The 17,434-nt window shown below is 37.2% G+C and overlaps 1 protein-coding gene across 3 annotated transcripts in view; it reads right to left on the bottom strand.

Moving 5' to 3' along the window:
• PPP1R9A (protein phosphatase 1 regulatory subunit 9A) overlaps nucleotides 1-17,434 on the bottom strand; it is a 155,940-nt gene that overhangs the window by 71,595 nt on the left and 66,911 nt on the right. For all 3 annotated transcript variants that reach the window (XM_064506081.1, XM_064506082.1, XM_064506083.1), the window contains exon 3: nucleotides 233-365. In XM_064506081.1, the coding sequence (XP_064362151.1) occupies nucleotides 233-365 (133 nt within the window). The remainder of the gene's footprint in view (nucleotides 1-232; nucleotides 366-17,434) is intronic.

Below are 17,434 nucleotides of genomic sequence, written 5' to 3'. Positions count from 1 at the left end.
TGTGTAAAATCATGTGTGAATGGAGTAACACAAAACAATTCTCTTAAAAAAATGTACATCTTTGAACTGCTTCCTTAAATCCTTATTGAACAATTACTGAAATCCAAAAAGCCAAGGTAACTACAATGGATTCATAGAAATTCAAGACATGCTCTGTAGGTAAGTGGACTTCCTCTTAAAAGATTTGTAGATCAATTTTATAGGAGCTAAAAATGGCATATAGACCACACACCTTTTTCTAGCTCAACTGGGAAAAGCTCCAGCTTTTCCACACGCTTTTCAAGTTCATATTCAGCTGATGCAGCCACTGGGTCAACTTCATCATTTCTCCTGTCATAGTCTTCATTTGAGTATGTATTGAAAACCTGTGGAAACAGACCAAAATCGCTCAACTGTCTGCTCCAGAAAGACGGTCAAGTTAACAAAATAGCTACATTTACCCTGCCTTTGCCCTGTGACATTGCAGAGTTTGAAAAGGTTTTTTCTCCTCTCCACTCAAATTTCACATTTTAAAATGTGTGCTTTTTTATTCAAGTAGAGCACATCAAAGGTTGTTAAGGACTGAAAGACAATTCTGAATATAACTGATGTTTTATTGCTTGTGATTTTAAATGCAGACGGTGATCCTGAATGACAAATTTCATCTACATTTTCAATATTTAAAACACATAATTCAACTCATTAAGAATTCACTACTAGTAAAAATTCATAGGTATGAAAAAGGAAAATATATTAAAATTATGATCTGCATACAACCTCTGTTTAAGTGCTAACCCCTAATGCAGTTCCAGTTTGCATCCATTTTAACCAAAGCTAGACCTGAAGATTACTAATGTACACGTATACCACCGATGTATACCATTAAAGATTATCTGCATATTATATATTAACTTCTTAGGAGAACAGAATATACAGCCGTGTTTATTTTTAAAACAAACCAAGTTGACAGCTTTAACTCTAAAGCAGTACATTTAATATTGGCTGCATTAATCTAATTACACTAATTTTGCTATCTTCTACCATACTTTTAACAGAATATGGCCTTCAAACAGAGATTATTCAGACCTTCAGTAATTTCAATCAGCCAGGAAAAATGTATTTTCACACAGCTGGAGTATGCTAACCTAGGTCACTTAACTGTCCATATTTGGCAGTAATGAAAGAACATGCAGTATTAAAGGTAATGATTTTATCTAACTTCAATCCCATATATATATGGGATATATATACACATACACACACATATATCATGATTGTTACTTCAAATAAAGTAAAACAAATACAGTTTCCCATACCTCCTCCTCCTCTTTTACAGATACCCCACAGAAGATGTAATTATTAATACAAACTAGAAACCTAATTCAAGAACAAAGACTGGAGCTTAATCTCTTACTATGAAATGCTGATAAATGGTCACAGCTAGCTAGTAAGAGATCTGCTCTCTCAGACCACAGCCCACCTCCCTAAAAGTGAAACATCATTGCTAACCATGTGAAAACAATTCTGGAAATTGCTTTGAGTGTCTCCCACTGATAAGGACAGCAGAAGTGGTTTCAGAAAAGAAAGTGACAGTAGCCTACATGGTTATTGATGCTGGACTCTGTGTCATTTCTACCTAGCAATTTATCAACACAAGGAGTGACCAGCTGACGCCATTTCTAAAACCAGCATTTCATACTTACTTAAAAGAAAAAAAAAGGAAAAAAAAATCCTATTTTCCATCTAAGTCTGATTTTTCTGTGTCAAGCCAAGTGAAAAGAAGAAATAACAATAATTCACATTCACTGTGGAGTCTAAAAAGTGCCTCTTCCAGTAATCGATCTTCACACATCATAGGTAGCCTACAAGCTTGTGGGTACTCCACATTTTAAATGATGGCAAAACAGTACTTGGGATTTAAGCCTGGAGTTCACATACCTTCCCATAGAAAGTAAATCTGTTACAAGCTTTCCTGGAAGAACTTTCAATCACCTACAAACTAACAGCACTGTCAAGGAAGCCTTACGCCAAATACTGTTGGGAAAACGGAGGAAGCAACCACCAGATAAGCCTCTGTCTCATACATCTGTCTCATACAATAAAATCTTCATTCAGAAGCTGTTTTAAGAAGTTAGTACAGATGAATTTCCCTTAAGTAGTAAGTATCAGTAGTTAAGTATGATAACTGTGTTATGGCTACCAAAAAGCTACTGCAAAAAATGACCCAATTTCATATAAAGTTGTTGAAACAGAAAAGATGATAGCCACTCTGTGGAAATTTTAATTCCTGTATTTTGCATTAGTGTGAAGCACTGATTAACTTGCCTCTTCCAAAAAGCCTGAGACAGTAATTGCTTTAAGAGAATCCATAAAAATATCTTGTATTAGTATACACTGATATTGATGCAAGAAAAAGGTTGTTCTAACCAAATAAAGTTCCTAACAAGCCTTCATAAATAAATCCAAAGGATAAGGAAAATAAGTCACATTCTAAACTCTGTCCAATGCTACTGAACATTTTATGCTATTTTGGTACGTATGGTTAAGACTGGAGAAAAGACACTGATGCAGATATAAGCATAAAGAACCGTAACAATTTACTTGGTGTTGTATTAGACACAAAATCTATGTGCAAATTCTGACCACAGAGCATGCAAATGATTGCAAATGAACAGCTACTTAGTAACATAAGTGACCACTTTGGAGTCCTTCCCAAAAATTCTCTTTGTGGATGTTATAAGTGCATGCACATCCAGTGATCTATTAATTTCTGCTACTGTTGTTAACTCCATCCAGTGCTGGAACTGCTTGTTAAAATGAGAACCAAAATGGAGAGTTTCTGTATCTGTGTAACATCCTGACAGAGCAGTTCTGAACAGTCTTTAGTTGCTTGTATGTCTTTCAAAGATCTGTTCACACAAGACAAAGGCATCTTCGTGTTATGTCTCTCTGTCTGCTTCTTATCAAATGGTCTGAACACTTGGAGAGTAAGAATCATGAACATGCTTTTCTACATAGACAATATCAACCTATAAAACAACCTACAGATCTAATGATTCTAATCTATATGTAATGAAAAAAAAAGTAGGTGTGGGATAAAAGGCCTTCCCATGTATCTTTTACTGTGAGATGTATGACTCTCAGCAAACATCTCTACCCTGACACAGGAATAGATCAAGCAACTCAGAACGCACCACTCAACAGCAAAGAAGCCCTGCCACAGGTGGGATGTTCCATGGCATCCAAACTCTATGTGCAGTTCTCTGTCCTCTATTTTCCAAACATGACTGTTCCTACAGGTTTCCATAGATTCTGGATACATTAATAATAAAATATCCAAATCCAATCTCATTCATATTGGTACTAGTCAAAATAAAGATCAGTTAGCGGAGCTACACTCAAATAAAATATCAGTGAGCTATGGTTTGACCACAAACCCTTTCGGTCTGAAACGCAGCAGGGACAAGCCAACTACAGGTTCAAAACAACTGCTGTGGGTTTAGCTTGAGGTTGCCTCAGTTATCTGCATGATGAGAGAGAACTGTTGTTTACCTATCGAATAGAAACGGATGCTATCGAGGAAAATGGAGATACAGTCACCAGCTGCTTAAGAATAGCAAGAGAAACAGGTAATTTTTGCTTGCAGAACACAAACATTAGAGGAGGGTGTGGTATGGGGAAAATTACAACATGTCACAAAACAAATACATTTATTTCTGGATTCCTTTTCATCATGTTAACTGGCTTCATTCTTTTTCTGGGTTGAATGACTGGCATTAGTTTATTTTGGTAGCAGTTTCAGATTTGTTCCAAAGTGACTGGATATCCTTCAGGATAATTTTCTTTTAAAGGCTCAAACCATATCTTGACTTCTTGTTTGGGATGACCTTTCTTGAAGCACATTGGACAGAAAGGATGGCTTCTTGTATAGTTTTGTAGAATATTTAGTATTGTACATGAGAAGGGAATTAAAGATAATGTTGGTGATGCATGCAGTTACCATTGTCTTCAAAATTTCCATGCCACTTAGTACCAACATAGTTTCAACAGCCATTTTTCTCTCACCTAAGCATCCAAATTGAGATGATAGGATCACTGACAGCATCAAGGCAAAATTGTTAATGTTTCCTACCTAGCATAAGTTCACCATATTTTGTATATTGGTCATATGATCTTGCCCGCTGCCTTCAACATGTGTTTTGACCAGGCTCGGAAGAAGGAAGAAATTCCTGTATGTCATTTACTTCATTTTGCATGATCACATTTAATGGCTGACTGACTTTTTTAAATGAATCTTAGGGTGTTAAAATAAAGAAAATGAAATTTGTGCTTGAAATTTTTCTTTTTTTTTTGAGAAACAAAGTCAATCCACCACAGTAACAAACTGCTTGTTCAGTACAGGCATGAGAACTGTCACGCAAAGATTTTGGTTTGCTAAAAGTAAAAGAAATAGTTATATATTTTTTTCATATTACATATGCTTAACACGATTGATTATTGAGTAGGCCTGCCTCATCACGTCTGTAGCCACCGTGTTTCCTAGAGTGTGCATGAGATTTCAAATTTAAGGGAATTCTCCTATTCCCTACAATTTAACAAATTTGATTTTGCCCTCATGCTGGTTGAAGCATCCACAACAATAAAGTCTACTGAGCTATTACTCAAAGAAAGCCTTTTTTTCGAATCATTCAATACATGGTCTTTATCTCTGGTTGTATCTCTCCAAGTATTTTTAAAAAATATGCTTTCATAGAATTCACCTGTGACACAAGGATTTACAACAGCACTCAAAATCCAGCAACACGGGAAATCAAAAACCACTGACAGTGGTGACAGTGCAGTGGCAACAACATAGCTGATATCAAAGCTAAATGCATATGTCAAAAAAACCAATCCAAAACAAAACAACAAACCCCAAAGAACTGCCTGGCTCGCTCCAAGACTACTGTTAATAGAACAGCGTACTTCTGTCTTTACTGAAGTGAAAAGAAAAAGGGTCTTCAGCAATTCATCTAGCATCAAAATAATGACAAACCATATGATCAAAGAAGCAGAAGATATTGTTAGGCATCTTTTGTGGCACTCTCAGGTAAACCACACATACACCTACAACACTACTTGCTTTTCTTTCAGAGAGAAATGACAGAGCACAATCTAGAAAAGACACGTCAATAACTATATTAACATATGTTGCAGACGAAGTCAGAAAAAGAAAAATATCCATATTCTAATATTCCATTTTATGCTTAAGACCAAAAAAATACCACAGCAGTTGAGAACTGATTCTTCTTGAAAAAGGAAAACAGCTTTATATGAAGCCAAGTTTGGAGCATTTTCTCATAGCAATCAACTACCCAAAATGTTGACAGAAATTTGCTGGCACTAATCAGTAGGTAGTGACAACATTTTTTTTTTAAAGGAAGCTAGAGAGGAGGTGAACTACGAAGAATCACGTGGGCTATCCCCCCAACAAATCTGCTCTATGTGACATTAACCACATCGTTAGTCTTGCATACTATGAACTCTGCAACATAAAAACTCTCAGCTTATGCATTAAAGAAATCCCTAACATTCTGAGTACGTCTATACCATCTCTGTGGCTTGTGCCAAGGAACAAGACCTGATCCCAGGTGCAGGTGCTGCTGACTGCCTTGCTGTCTATCCTTTTCTCCCCTCCGATGGCTAGAGTCTACTAAAGGAAACCAACTGGGCATGAATTGCATATTGCGTGGACCGCGCTTTGTCAGCTCGTAACTGTTCTACCACGTCTGCAGTTACACAAGTCTCCCTAGCACAGTCACAAATAGTCTGCCGTATGCACAACTCCTGATTACACCACGTCGTTCCATGTACAGGGCCAACATATGCTGGTGACCACTGTGTAATATCTGTTCTGAAACCATGCTTTCCGCCCGCTATCGCCACTGCTGTCCTAAAGCCTACTCCTCATGCCCTGTTCAAAAAGTAAGAACATCACCCGAGGTCCAACCCAGTCATCTGGGATGACAATAGATGAGATATTTCTAGGTGCATTCATCACCATGCTCAGGAAACCAGAGCTTCAGAAAATGGCACAAGCATGCCAATGAACTTTTACCAGCAAGTCACCTTTCTGGAATCAGTTCTGGGGAGGGGAGTAGGTGTCACAGACACTACCTCACCATGATGCTGTCGTGTAAGCTCTATAAACTACCATTTTCCCCCAACATTTTCTCATTTCTGAAAATTCAGGGTAAAGGTTTTGTATTCCGATTGTGTAGGAGGCCATTTTGAAAGTGATGCTACATCATGGAAAGGTTATTATATTACAACATGCTCCTGAACTCATTGTTACCATAACTATCCACGCTGCTGCTGGCTACCAGCAAGCTGAACCTGAGACTGTCGGCTGCTCTTCAGAAGTATTTGCTGGCTGCTGCAGAGTTGTCAATGAGCAGAGCATGAAGTCTGCCAGCTCAAGAGCCTCATACTGGTCGTGTGGACAGTTATGTATTACCAAAACCTCTCTGCAATTCTGCACAACAGCCTATCCACCTCCTCTTTTCCTTTCTTCACTATCCTTGGGCAAAAATAAGAGAAAACACCTATCACAGACGCCTCCCGTCCCACTGTGGAGAACTGAGAATTCCAGGCATGCCTACAGGCATAAAAAGCAACGGTAGTGTCCTAGGGAAGATCCAAAATCCTCTCCTTTTTTTCATGGCTAAGAGGGCAAAGACCAAAGCCAGAATTATGGTTTCCTGGGTCTCACATGGAGCCATGGTCCCAGAAACAGTAGTTGTGTACTATCAAGGGACTGAAGCTGGCTTCCCAGAGGAACACCTGAGGCTGATTGCTTTCGTGGAGATAAGCTCCATCACAGTGATAATGGTATCACAAGCCTTCCTGTGTGTCATTTATACATCTTCAAAAATGTCGAACACTGTTTTTCCATACCTTCTTTGCAGACAGCAGCAGCAAATAAATAAGCCATCTCTCTGTATGTCCTGGTGAGAGACCCTGAGAATGGACAGGTCTTCTTTGGGCCCTACACCATTACTGTGCAAATGTTCAATGCAGGAAGGTGAACAATTACAGGAATACCTTATAATTTTATGTTTTTATGACCTCATTCCCAGATTGTGCTATATATTTGCTGGGGTGCTGAATAAGGAAATGAGTACTGTCAAGATAATGAGAGAGGACTCTCACAGGGAACAAAACTTGACACTGCGCTTATCAGCTTTTGGAGAGTGTGGACCTTAGGGCACCAACACTAATCTATTCTATCACCCATCTTCTTCCTCAAGTGAATAAACTGGTTTGCTCCACATTGGAACTGGGAGAAAACTGAAACATGCAAACAATAAAGAGTATTAATCAACCTGACATTATAGGTGCAACCTTAATTATAGCAACAACACTAACAATTCCCTGTTTAGGTTCTGCCACAAAGACCCTGTTGACTGTGTTAAAGACATAGAGCCAGAGACAGTCTTTAACGTAGGTACAGTTGGATATCCTAAATATGTTGTATCAGAAGCATTATTATTAATTTAATTATACTAACAGCTGGAATTTGGGACTCTCATACTGGGGATTGCACTAACAACGTTTGTTTTGATTGTTAGGAAGAATCCAAATAAGGAAAGATAGTGGTTAATCAAATCATTTCAACATAGGACATTCAGAAAAAACATTAAACATTGTGAATGACACCTTCAATACTTTCTCAGTTCTTTTTGTCTACAACAGCACTCTACAGGATCTCCCTGTGGTCTGTAAGGAGGAACAGGTATGTTTGCAGGGTAGCTGCAGATTTCTCTAAAGTAGTTTTACAATCAGCTTATGTTTTGTTTTAAATATATAAAATTGGGCTTCTTTCACTACCGAGAAAAAGATTCTCTTGCAGGCAGAGAAGCAAGGAAGAGCAAGGGCCATGAGAAGAATCAGACAAGTTTATGGACGTGACACTGATCTACTACATTGTACTCTGAGCCTAAGCCATTCTGATGATTAATTCTTACACTGCACTCTGCAAAGGCTTCTGCCTATGCGAGGATGCAGTGTCTCCCATCAGTCCTGGGAGATGAAGCACTGAGGATAACCTTTCTCGCTGTGTTCAGGAAGCTAAATGAGAGAAAAATCACAGTTTGACCATTCATTATTTTCTGCTTAAAAGTCTGTCTACAACATAGCTTCAAAGTGGAGAGGATGCTCTGACATCGTAAGTGGGTGATTTCTCTTTTCTCTCAGTGTCTTTTCTCTTATGATGTGGCCCTCTCTGTTAAACTAAAAAGGAGCAAGTCAGTGAGGAGGAGCCGCCACAGGCTTCCTCCAGCTTTCCTGGCTTAACTCTCCCCTAAAGCCTGCGTGGGCATCAGCTGTCACAAAAGCTTTGAAAGGGAAGCACCAAGGAGACAAATTTTCCCAAAAAGCAATTGCATGGATGAGACACAGATGGGAATTAGACAGTTACAATATTGTAATGAACTTATAGTCTAACACCAAAATCAAGTCGGGAGTTTCCTCAGAAAGCTCTGTAGGAGAAAGATCTGTTTAAAGCTACCTAACAAAACTCTAAAGAAGATTTTAGTTTCTGAAATCCCGAAAGTATCTGGGCCCTGCACTTCTGAATTCCACAAAGACCTCTTCTTACTTATGGGTGAGGGCCAGGAGTAACTGCTGCCACGCACAGCAGAACTATTCAATCGCTGGATACAAAACCAGAAAATACTATCTCCAGAGATTCCTGTTTTAGCCAACTATCATATACTATCAAAGTCTTCTGTCTGTGGGCATGGCCATAAAGTGGTAAAAACCACAGTGCAAGTCTCTGGCACTGAGGCTAACATATCTCAGCTTGCATCCATACAGCTATATCCTCGTATCCACTCCAGCAGCGTGTTGCATGTGACCTGTCTCCTGGGAGAAGTACCTGACTGATGCTAACCTCCAAACTGTGCTTTCACCAGCAATGTGAACATGCTCATTTAAGTGTATGGACCAATCACATGGCATTAGTTAGGTCTGTCACTTGACCACATTTTTGCTTTCTAGTACACAATTAGTTAAACAAACAGATAGACTTAACTTTTAAGCTCATTTCATTGGAGCTAGTATCTTAAATTTTATGTAATGCAGTTTCGGGCCCAAACATGGAACTGAAATTGTTTTAGTGGCCCTAATGTATTATCTCCTGGTATCAGCTATGATAAGATACATCTTTTCATTCTTTCTGACTTGTCTATTGCATTCAATCCTGTTAAACCAGAAGGTCTTACTACTTCAACTCTGAGGGGCTGCAGGAACTGAAAGTAATCCAGCTGAAACGCTCGAGTCCTTCTAAGAAGGATGCACCAAAGTACAGCAATGCAGCAAACTGCTCTTCCACTAGATCCCTCACCTGTGGGAATCCCCGAGCATCTTTTAAGTTCTCACATAGCAATATCTCAAATGTTTCACCATTTATGGCTGGTTGGAAGTCTGTCAAATATTTATGCACAATAATATGTCCTCATTTATTTATGGCTGGGTCTCCTATTGGCTCAACTGTAAGACAGCAGAAATTCCTAACATTTTTCACCTTTCTAACTACTGCGAAGTCCTGTGCACACATTTTCACTGAAGTCCAACAAAACTCCCACGGCCCTGTTTTTAAGTGCTAGAAGTTAATTAGGAGCGCGTCAAAGCATATGATTAGAGCTCCTCTTGTTTTTAATGCACCAACTGCATTACATTGTATTTATTGACATGGCATTTTATCTTCCAGTACTGACAGATTTTATCTTACTCACATATTTTTCTGCAACTCTTCAGCAAATTTTCACTTTGATTACACTGATTAATTTTGTGTCATCATCAATCTTATGACAAAATTTTGATCACTCTTTTTCCAGACAGGTTAAAAAACTCAGTCATTGTTGACACTCCACTGATAGCCCTCCTTCACTATGAAAAGTGGCAAGCCATCCTACTCTTCTTCTCTTTTAACCTATTGTTATTCCAGGGAAGGGCCTTTCCATTTTTCCAATGATAGTTTAATTTTCTTCAGTCTAACAAAGATGTAGTCAAAGCCTTTCAGAAAAGTGTCAAAAGAGCAGCCAGATCAGAAAACTACAATCTTGTTAAAGCCTTCACAGACTTGTAGTACATTTCTGAGGAATGACTTCCCTCTACAAAACTACTACACTGTTTGTACACATATATCAAATAATCCAATTTTTTATTATAAATTATTTATACTAATTTGCCTAGTATGTAAGCCAGTAATCTGTGGTTTCCTGTTCCCCCCCAGAGTGTTTTTCTGAAATTGGTGTTGCTCTCCTGCCTTCTTGTCCTCTGATATTGAGACAAACCAAAGTAATACATTTCACTCTGTAGTTAATAGTTTGGTAATTTCATATTTTAATTCCTTTAGAATTCTTAGCTGAATATCATTTATTTCTAGTGGTTTATTACTATTCATTTTTTCAACAGTATAAAACTTCCTCTACCAAACTTTGAGATAATTTCTCCATTTATTCTTCATTGAAAATATTTCAGTGTGGGGAATTTCGGTTGTCGTGAACAGTAATATAAAACATTTATTAGACTTCTTGTTGCATATTGGGAGTCTATTGGCTTTACAAACTTTCTAGCAGGCTTCCTGCTTCAGATTTTGGGGGGTTTGTGTCTTCAGCAAATTGTTCTTCAAAATCTTTCCTCCTGAGTTATTTTGCTCCCCTCAGCTTAGCATACTTAGAAATTTCAAGCTGCCAGGTCTTACATTCAATGGCCTGACTCAGGGTATTTTAAAACTGCTTGAATACAATTTTCATCCTGTACCTTTAACAACCACAATAGTTTGGTTTATAATAAAAGCTTATCTTGTTTGAGATAATGCTCTTACAGGGGCCATCCGAGAGTAGGGAACTCTACTCCCTGGGAACTAAGGGCTGTCATGTATTTCATCCGCCTTTCAATTCCATTTTTTAAACATTTATTCTGTAATATACATCAACATTTCTGTACCGGAGAAAAAAGGATATGTTTCCAATAAACACTTGTCCACCTAAATTCCAGAAAAGATACTCCACTGCACCTATTCCTTCATTTGGGGAGAGGATCAGAAAAATATACATGACAGATGTCTGGCCTTGCTTAAGGCACAGCTGCCAAGGTGTTCAGCATAACACAGCGAGAAGAGATGTGTTACTGACGGTTCTTATTCTGCAAGCTGAGCAATGGCGACACGGACAAAGAATTCACGTTCCAAACAAAATCTATTTCCTACCTCCTCTTAATGTATTTTACAAAATTTTAATTGGTATATTCTTTAAAAAGATTATATTTGGCAATAATTTCAGGTGAAATTCATAACATTTGTCAATCTTTACTAGATAAAGGAAGCAACCTAAAACCAGCAGTACCTACAAAATCCATACTCAAAAATGTCAAAAAGACTCCACAGAATTACAGAACTGAGGTAAAGAAAAATACATTAACATTTGCTATACCATAAAGGACATACTTCCCATTCACACTACAATTCATAAAATTACACTATTATAAAAGAAAAGGAAAACCTCATAAGTCCATTTATTATCAATATAGTCCTGATTCTCTTCTTCCTTTGCTGATAATTTATTATGTAATTAAAAAAAATTAAAACATGCTTCCAGCATACTCCTTTTTCTTTGGTATGAATACCAAAAAGCTTTTGTAGCTCTAATTTGAAATCAGAAATTGTGAAATTGTGAAAGGCAGCAACTGTTTTGCCAGCCCCCCCTTGTATTTTGATGAAATGCAATAAAAACTCTGTGTTGAATAACATTGATAGGTTGGTATAAAAATGAGGCCTTCTTGCTACCTTTAAATCAAGTAGAAGTCCAAATGTTTGGATTTCATTTTTTCTTTGTAATGTCAAATTTTCTCTGTACAAGTGGGATTTTTACCCACATCTTACTGCTACTTGGCTTAGGTTAAGGTTTTGTTTCCTTAACAATAGTTGCTTTTATTAAGTAAATTTCCTAAAATCAGTGAAGTTATTTACCCTACTATTTACTATTTATTCATTCTGTACTAGTTTTATTGCTGACGTACTAGTTTTATTACAGTGTATGTAGTGATTTGTCCACACAGCAAAAAAATACAAAACCACAAAACCACTCTTGTTGGAAATTAAGTGTATGCCCCATGTGAAAAGTTCATGCTGTTGCTCTTGATTAAGACATGTCAGAATAATTAGCAGACAAAAATAAGTGCTGGGCTGAAGAGCAAACAAAGCTAATATAGATCTGACTTTACAGATTAATTTCTAAGATCCTAAAAATGTTTCCTGACTGTTGTTTGGCTAATATTATATCATTAGAGATGATCACTTTATGAGAAAAAACATTAAGATCTCCAGAAAAGACTAAGTTTTAACATTAATGCCTTCTGCAAACTTGCATCTTGAAGATGAGAAGTAAAATTTTTTTAATATTAGTTAAATACTTCTCTGTTGAAAATATGCTAAATTATATGTACTACCATACAGAGGATCAGTGAGGAGATGAAAGATGCTCTTTGACATTTCCTCGTTCTTTGTGAAGGGACTCTCTCCCTTCTGCTCTGAAAATATCCAATATGGAAGAAAAATCCAGCAGTTCGATCCTACAAAACAGGTAAGTCCTAAGAAATCATTATTCTCCACATGCTACAGGTCAAGAATGAGTTGCTCCAAGCCCTTTCAGTGAAAGCAAACTTTTGCTGAACGGGAATTTCTTGTAGGCTGTAAATTTAACTAAAGTAAACTTTGCAGGGACACAACATGAACTTTCCCTTGCAGCATCCACTCATGGGTTGTTCTAAAGCCCATTGAAAACAACCCAAATGGCAGGCCTGCAGCAAAGTCACGCTGCAGTTTTCAAGGGACTGGCAAACAAGATCAGGTCCTTTGAAACCAAATTAATACTTAACAAGCTGTACCAAATGCAATTCTGGTCTCACAAACACTGAGGACTCAAGCGTTCATTATACAACACCCAGTGCCCTTGCTGGCAATCTTGATTCAGCAGAGTCAGAAAATGAAAAGCAGGGACTGCTCTGTCTCTTGCAGGAGTGAGCTCTTGCGGACAGGGCTCAGCCTTCTGCATCAAGGAAAGCTCGCTTGGAAAGTTGCAATCCTATTCAAATAAAATGTCAGCAACACCATATGGCATGTGGCATGAGAAACACAGTCGACAAAATTCCTTTCTTTCTCTTTGACACAGGCCACAAATTATGGCTTCTAGAACAGTGTGGGCAAATAGGCCTCTAAACCAATCCTGGAAAAACTTCTAGTATTTTCCCATGACAACCCCCCCAAATCCAAATAGTTCATTCCAAGGCAAATACTGCATTACTCAAGCACAAAATGTTTGAGAAAGTTTCTCTTTTTTAAAAAATTCAATTTCCATACCTTCAGGGTGCAACTCTACGTAGTATCTGAGCATTAAATTTAGCTTTTGCTGGAAAGCAAATTAAGTAACTGAACTTGCTTGTTCGAGAAGATTCATCCTGGTCAAAGATAAAAACATTCTCTGCTATTTAAAACGTTGCTTTCATGGAATCCACAACTTTCACAGCTATTAAAGTTGCTATGTGTACAGTTTTGCCTTAGGAACTAAGGGAAACAGTATAATACATGGAAACTTGAATTTGACAGATATCTGAATATTCATGATATCTGAATATTCACAGTTAATTTTTTTGCATATAGTAACCAATTACAATTTTGTGAGGTTTTTTTTTTCCTTTCCATCCTCCTTTTCACCATTTACTCTGGCATTATCATTACTACAAAATAGAAAAATGCTGACCTGTTTTACTGTGAAACGCATACAGCAAAATGAATATTCCATTGTACAAACGAGAGATTCCAGGGCTGTATTTTCTTTTACGTTAATGCTACATGCTAAATGATTTTCACTGAATCATACTTTTTTGATGTTACCAGTATTTTGCAAACTGAGGTCTGAACCTTCTTGGGCTCTATGTTTTTTTTACTATGCAGCAGATTGGAAGCAAAAGTGAAATGGAATGAATAAATGACTAATGAGGTGAATCCCCAGGGTCTTACTGATCAGATACATTAATTCCAAGCAGCTTTTTAAACTTTTGTGTGCTTTATAGGTACACTTCATATGTAGTTCATTCCTTAGCCCTAACCTTGCCTTTTTAAAGTTTACTTTGTATTACTGCAAATTGCTAACACACACTTGCTTTGCGATTGTTTAAATCTGTTATGATCTATTTTTGATTAGTAATCCAAACTTTACAAATGGAGAATAAATGTGAACAAAAAAACCCTATTTTTCACTACAATAGTTTGACAATCACATGGAAAAGAGCCAAGAGCCAAGCTACACACTGTTGGTTCCATGAAGACCAGGGTTGTTTAGAAAGTCTCTCCTGCCAGACTTCTCTCACAGATCCCAACAGATATGCTCTTGGAGATCTAGGTAAAGGAATTTAAGAAATTATTGCCTGTAGCAGTTCAGCACTGAATTAAATTTGAATTGCTTTGGATGACTATAACTCCACCTCTATTTCAAGGCAAAGTGAAACATTTGTCTAGGCCCTGAGGGTGTCTCTATCCAGCAAAATGAAGAAGCAATTGTAACCAGAGTACCTCTATAGGCACGCTACCTTTACGCTGCTGGTTTGGGTAAAAACAAATGCAGCAACAGTCTTCAACGCAGATTAGCAGCCAGGGAATTAGCCTCTGTATTCAGTTTATTTCTTCTAGAATATCGACATTTGAAGATGAAGAAACTATACCATCTGCTCCACAAATTTAAGCACAGAATAACTATCACTGCTATTCACCCCCCGACAGTATCAGTTATCATGGAATTGCGCAGCTTAGGCAGAAAAGTTACCTAAGGAAGGTGCTAAACCTCTTACTTCCCCCTCCTCATCTTATTGTCTCTTTCCCTCCACATCTGCATAAGCTTACACAAAAAGCCAAGCAGCTAAGAAATCCAACTACAGAATTAACATAATAAATAACCTTCATATGATTTAATTCTTTCTATTCTTATGAAATTATAGATATTTCAGAATTCTACAGAATGAGGGACATGTCTTGCAATACACAAGTGACTGCTGATAGACTTGTTATCAAAGCCTAGAAGTGCAGCATATTTTAAAGCAAAATACAAAATTCATGCTCTCCCAGGACATTTGCTTGCCTCTCCGATACCAGTATACACTGCAGAATATTCTAACAGTCAAAATGCATGAGGCTTCTACAGAAATCAGCTACAAAATACTAGCTGTTTCTTGCCAAAATTATGAAGATGCACATGATTCATAGAGATATCTCAACTACTAAAAATCCAGTCCTCTCAAACCTCTCTCTCTGCCTTCAAAATTCAGGACACCTCTCAGCACCCTTAACTTCATTTATTCTTGGGGAGGACATAGGGGACAGTGTTCCTCTAGAAATGTTGAAGGTCACGGCATGACTGCAGCTCTTACAATATGAAAAATAACAAATATATCAACAATAATATTTAAAACCAAATTCCATTTCAAACATGACAGTATGTTTTATCACTCTTTTGGTAAGGCCTGCTATTAGCAAGGTAACAGACTAGTATCTCCAACCTGTACTTCTAAATTAAAAGAGCATGAAAATAAGCCTGCGAAAGAAAATGTTTGTAGTGAACTTAGTTCGAGAAATTAATTATAACTTGAATTTGGACTTTTAGGGCCTAAAAAAAGTTCAAATGGATAAGATGGCATGAGGCAAAGTTCCGATTTATTTATCTAAACATTTATTTCTGAATCTGCTGCAGGTTTTTTTCCAGATCATCATTACTGATTTACATCGTAACTGAGGGTGTTATTGTTCATCCGCCTTCAAGAGTGTAACAAATGAGCTGACCAAGAGTAAACAGTATCCCTTGTACCAATTAGTACAGACAGCCATAGAGTGGCAGTGTCATCACGAATCAATACTTTAGTATCGCCTCTGCCAGCAATCACTCTCTCTCTCAGTCTAGAAGTCAAGACATCTAAACACAGAGTAAAAATGCCACTAATGTTCTCAGAAGCAAACTGAAAGAAAATACTGACTATTCATAAACCACATTCTTATTTTTAGATGTTTAAAACAAATCTCAACAGAAAAGATAAATTACATAACCTGCATATTCAAAAAAAAAAAATCAACAAAACAAAACTTTCACAAGCGATTCCATTTATTCATTTACAGATTTCAGAATTAAGAAAAGAACTTGAAGAACTACACAAAAAGTGATCATCGGCATCAAATTAGAAGGTTTGCTCAGTAAACTATAAAGAGAGAATTCATCTAACTCTAGTTTTGATGTCAACTTACAATATATAAGCTAAGCAAACATGAACACCTTACTACAATGTTATATACTATAGTGTTATATACTATAATACTTATGGTGTATTAGTATACAGTGCACCTATTCCCTTTACTGAAAAACCTCAGGAGAGCAGATCATATTTAGTGAGATGGAAATCATCTGATTTGACTGCCCAATATTTTCAATTTTATATCATCAACACAAATCTTGCTTTTGAGAGGTGTAAAGCTGCAATTATCCTGAAGGTTTTTATGACTCTCCCATACCCTGGTAGATACTGCCTTCTGTACTAATCAGAGGTGGTGGTTGCTGTGGATACAGCGAAGACTGAATGAGCCAAGAAGAATGACCATCAGTGCCATAAACAGTAGGACTTTACAGTTCCACCTCAGGACTGACACACAATAAGCAAATAAACTTGCATGCCAAACCATGCTACACAAAAGAAAGGCTTTCTGAATCTCTAAATTTGTCAGACCATCAGCTTTCACAGTAACTAAGTTCACATACAAATATGTTCAAGAGAAATTTAACAACCACTTACATGAAGAAATGTTTGGATGTTTTAATTAGAAATTCTTAATATATTCTTTAACTGAGATTGGAATAGCAACACAAATATAGTTCTACAGTCTAAAGAGACTGTATCTTTGAAATTCTATCACATTCTATTAAGAAATACTCAAAAATGTATTAAACACTTCCTCTGCATAGTGCGAGCACACAGACTATTCATTACTTACGACTTAAATAAAAGGCTTAAGACTGGAAACATGGCTTAAGTATGACATTAGATGTTAGACAGTCCTTCAACTGGCCTTCTGTACAGGCTAAGTGTAACCCTCTAACTTTAGGTGGCATATGTTATAGAGGTTATTTATTTGGTTTCTAGTGCAAACATAGATTTTTGTGCATTGACTAAAATGCTTACGATTCTAAGGAAGCTTAAGCCTTTGATACCCTACTGCTATATTCACCCTAACATTACCACACTAATGTAGTGGTAGTGTTGCAATCCTTTCCCACTAACAAACAGCCATTCAGCTTGTTAATGGCACTGCTTGGACATAAAAATGGACAAACAGGCAGAAGCTAAGAAGATTAAATGGAAAGCTTCAGTAATACAG

Source organism: Dromaius novaehollandiae, chromosome 2, assembly GCF_036370855.1.
Source record: "Dromaius novaehollandiae isolate bDroNov1 chromosome 2, bDroNov1.hap1, whole genome shotgun sequence".
Lineage (NCBI taxonomy): Eukaryota > Metazoa > Chordata > Aves > Casuariiformes > Dromaiidae > Dromaius > Dromaius novaehollandiae.
The sequence above is the reverse complement of the archived record's forward strand: the minus strand, read 5'-3'. Positions and strand labels throughout refer to the sequence as shown.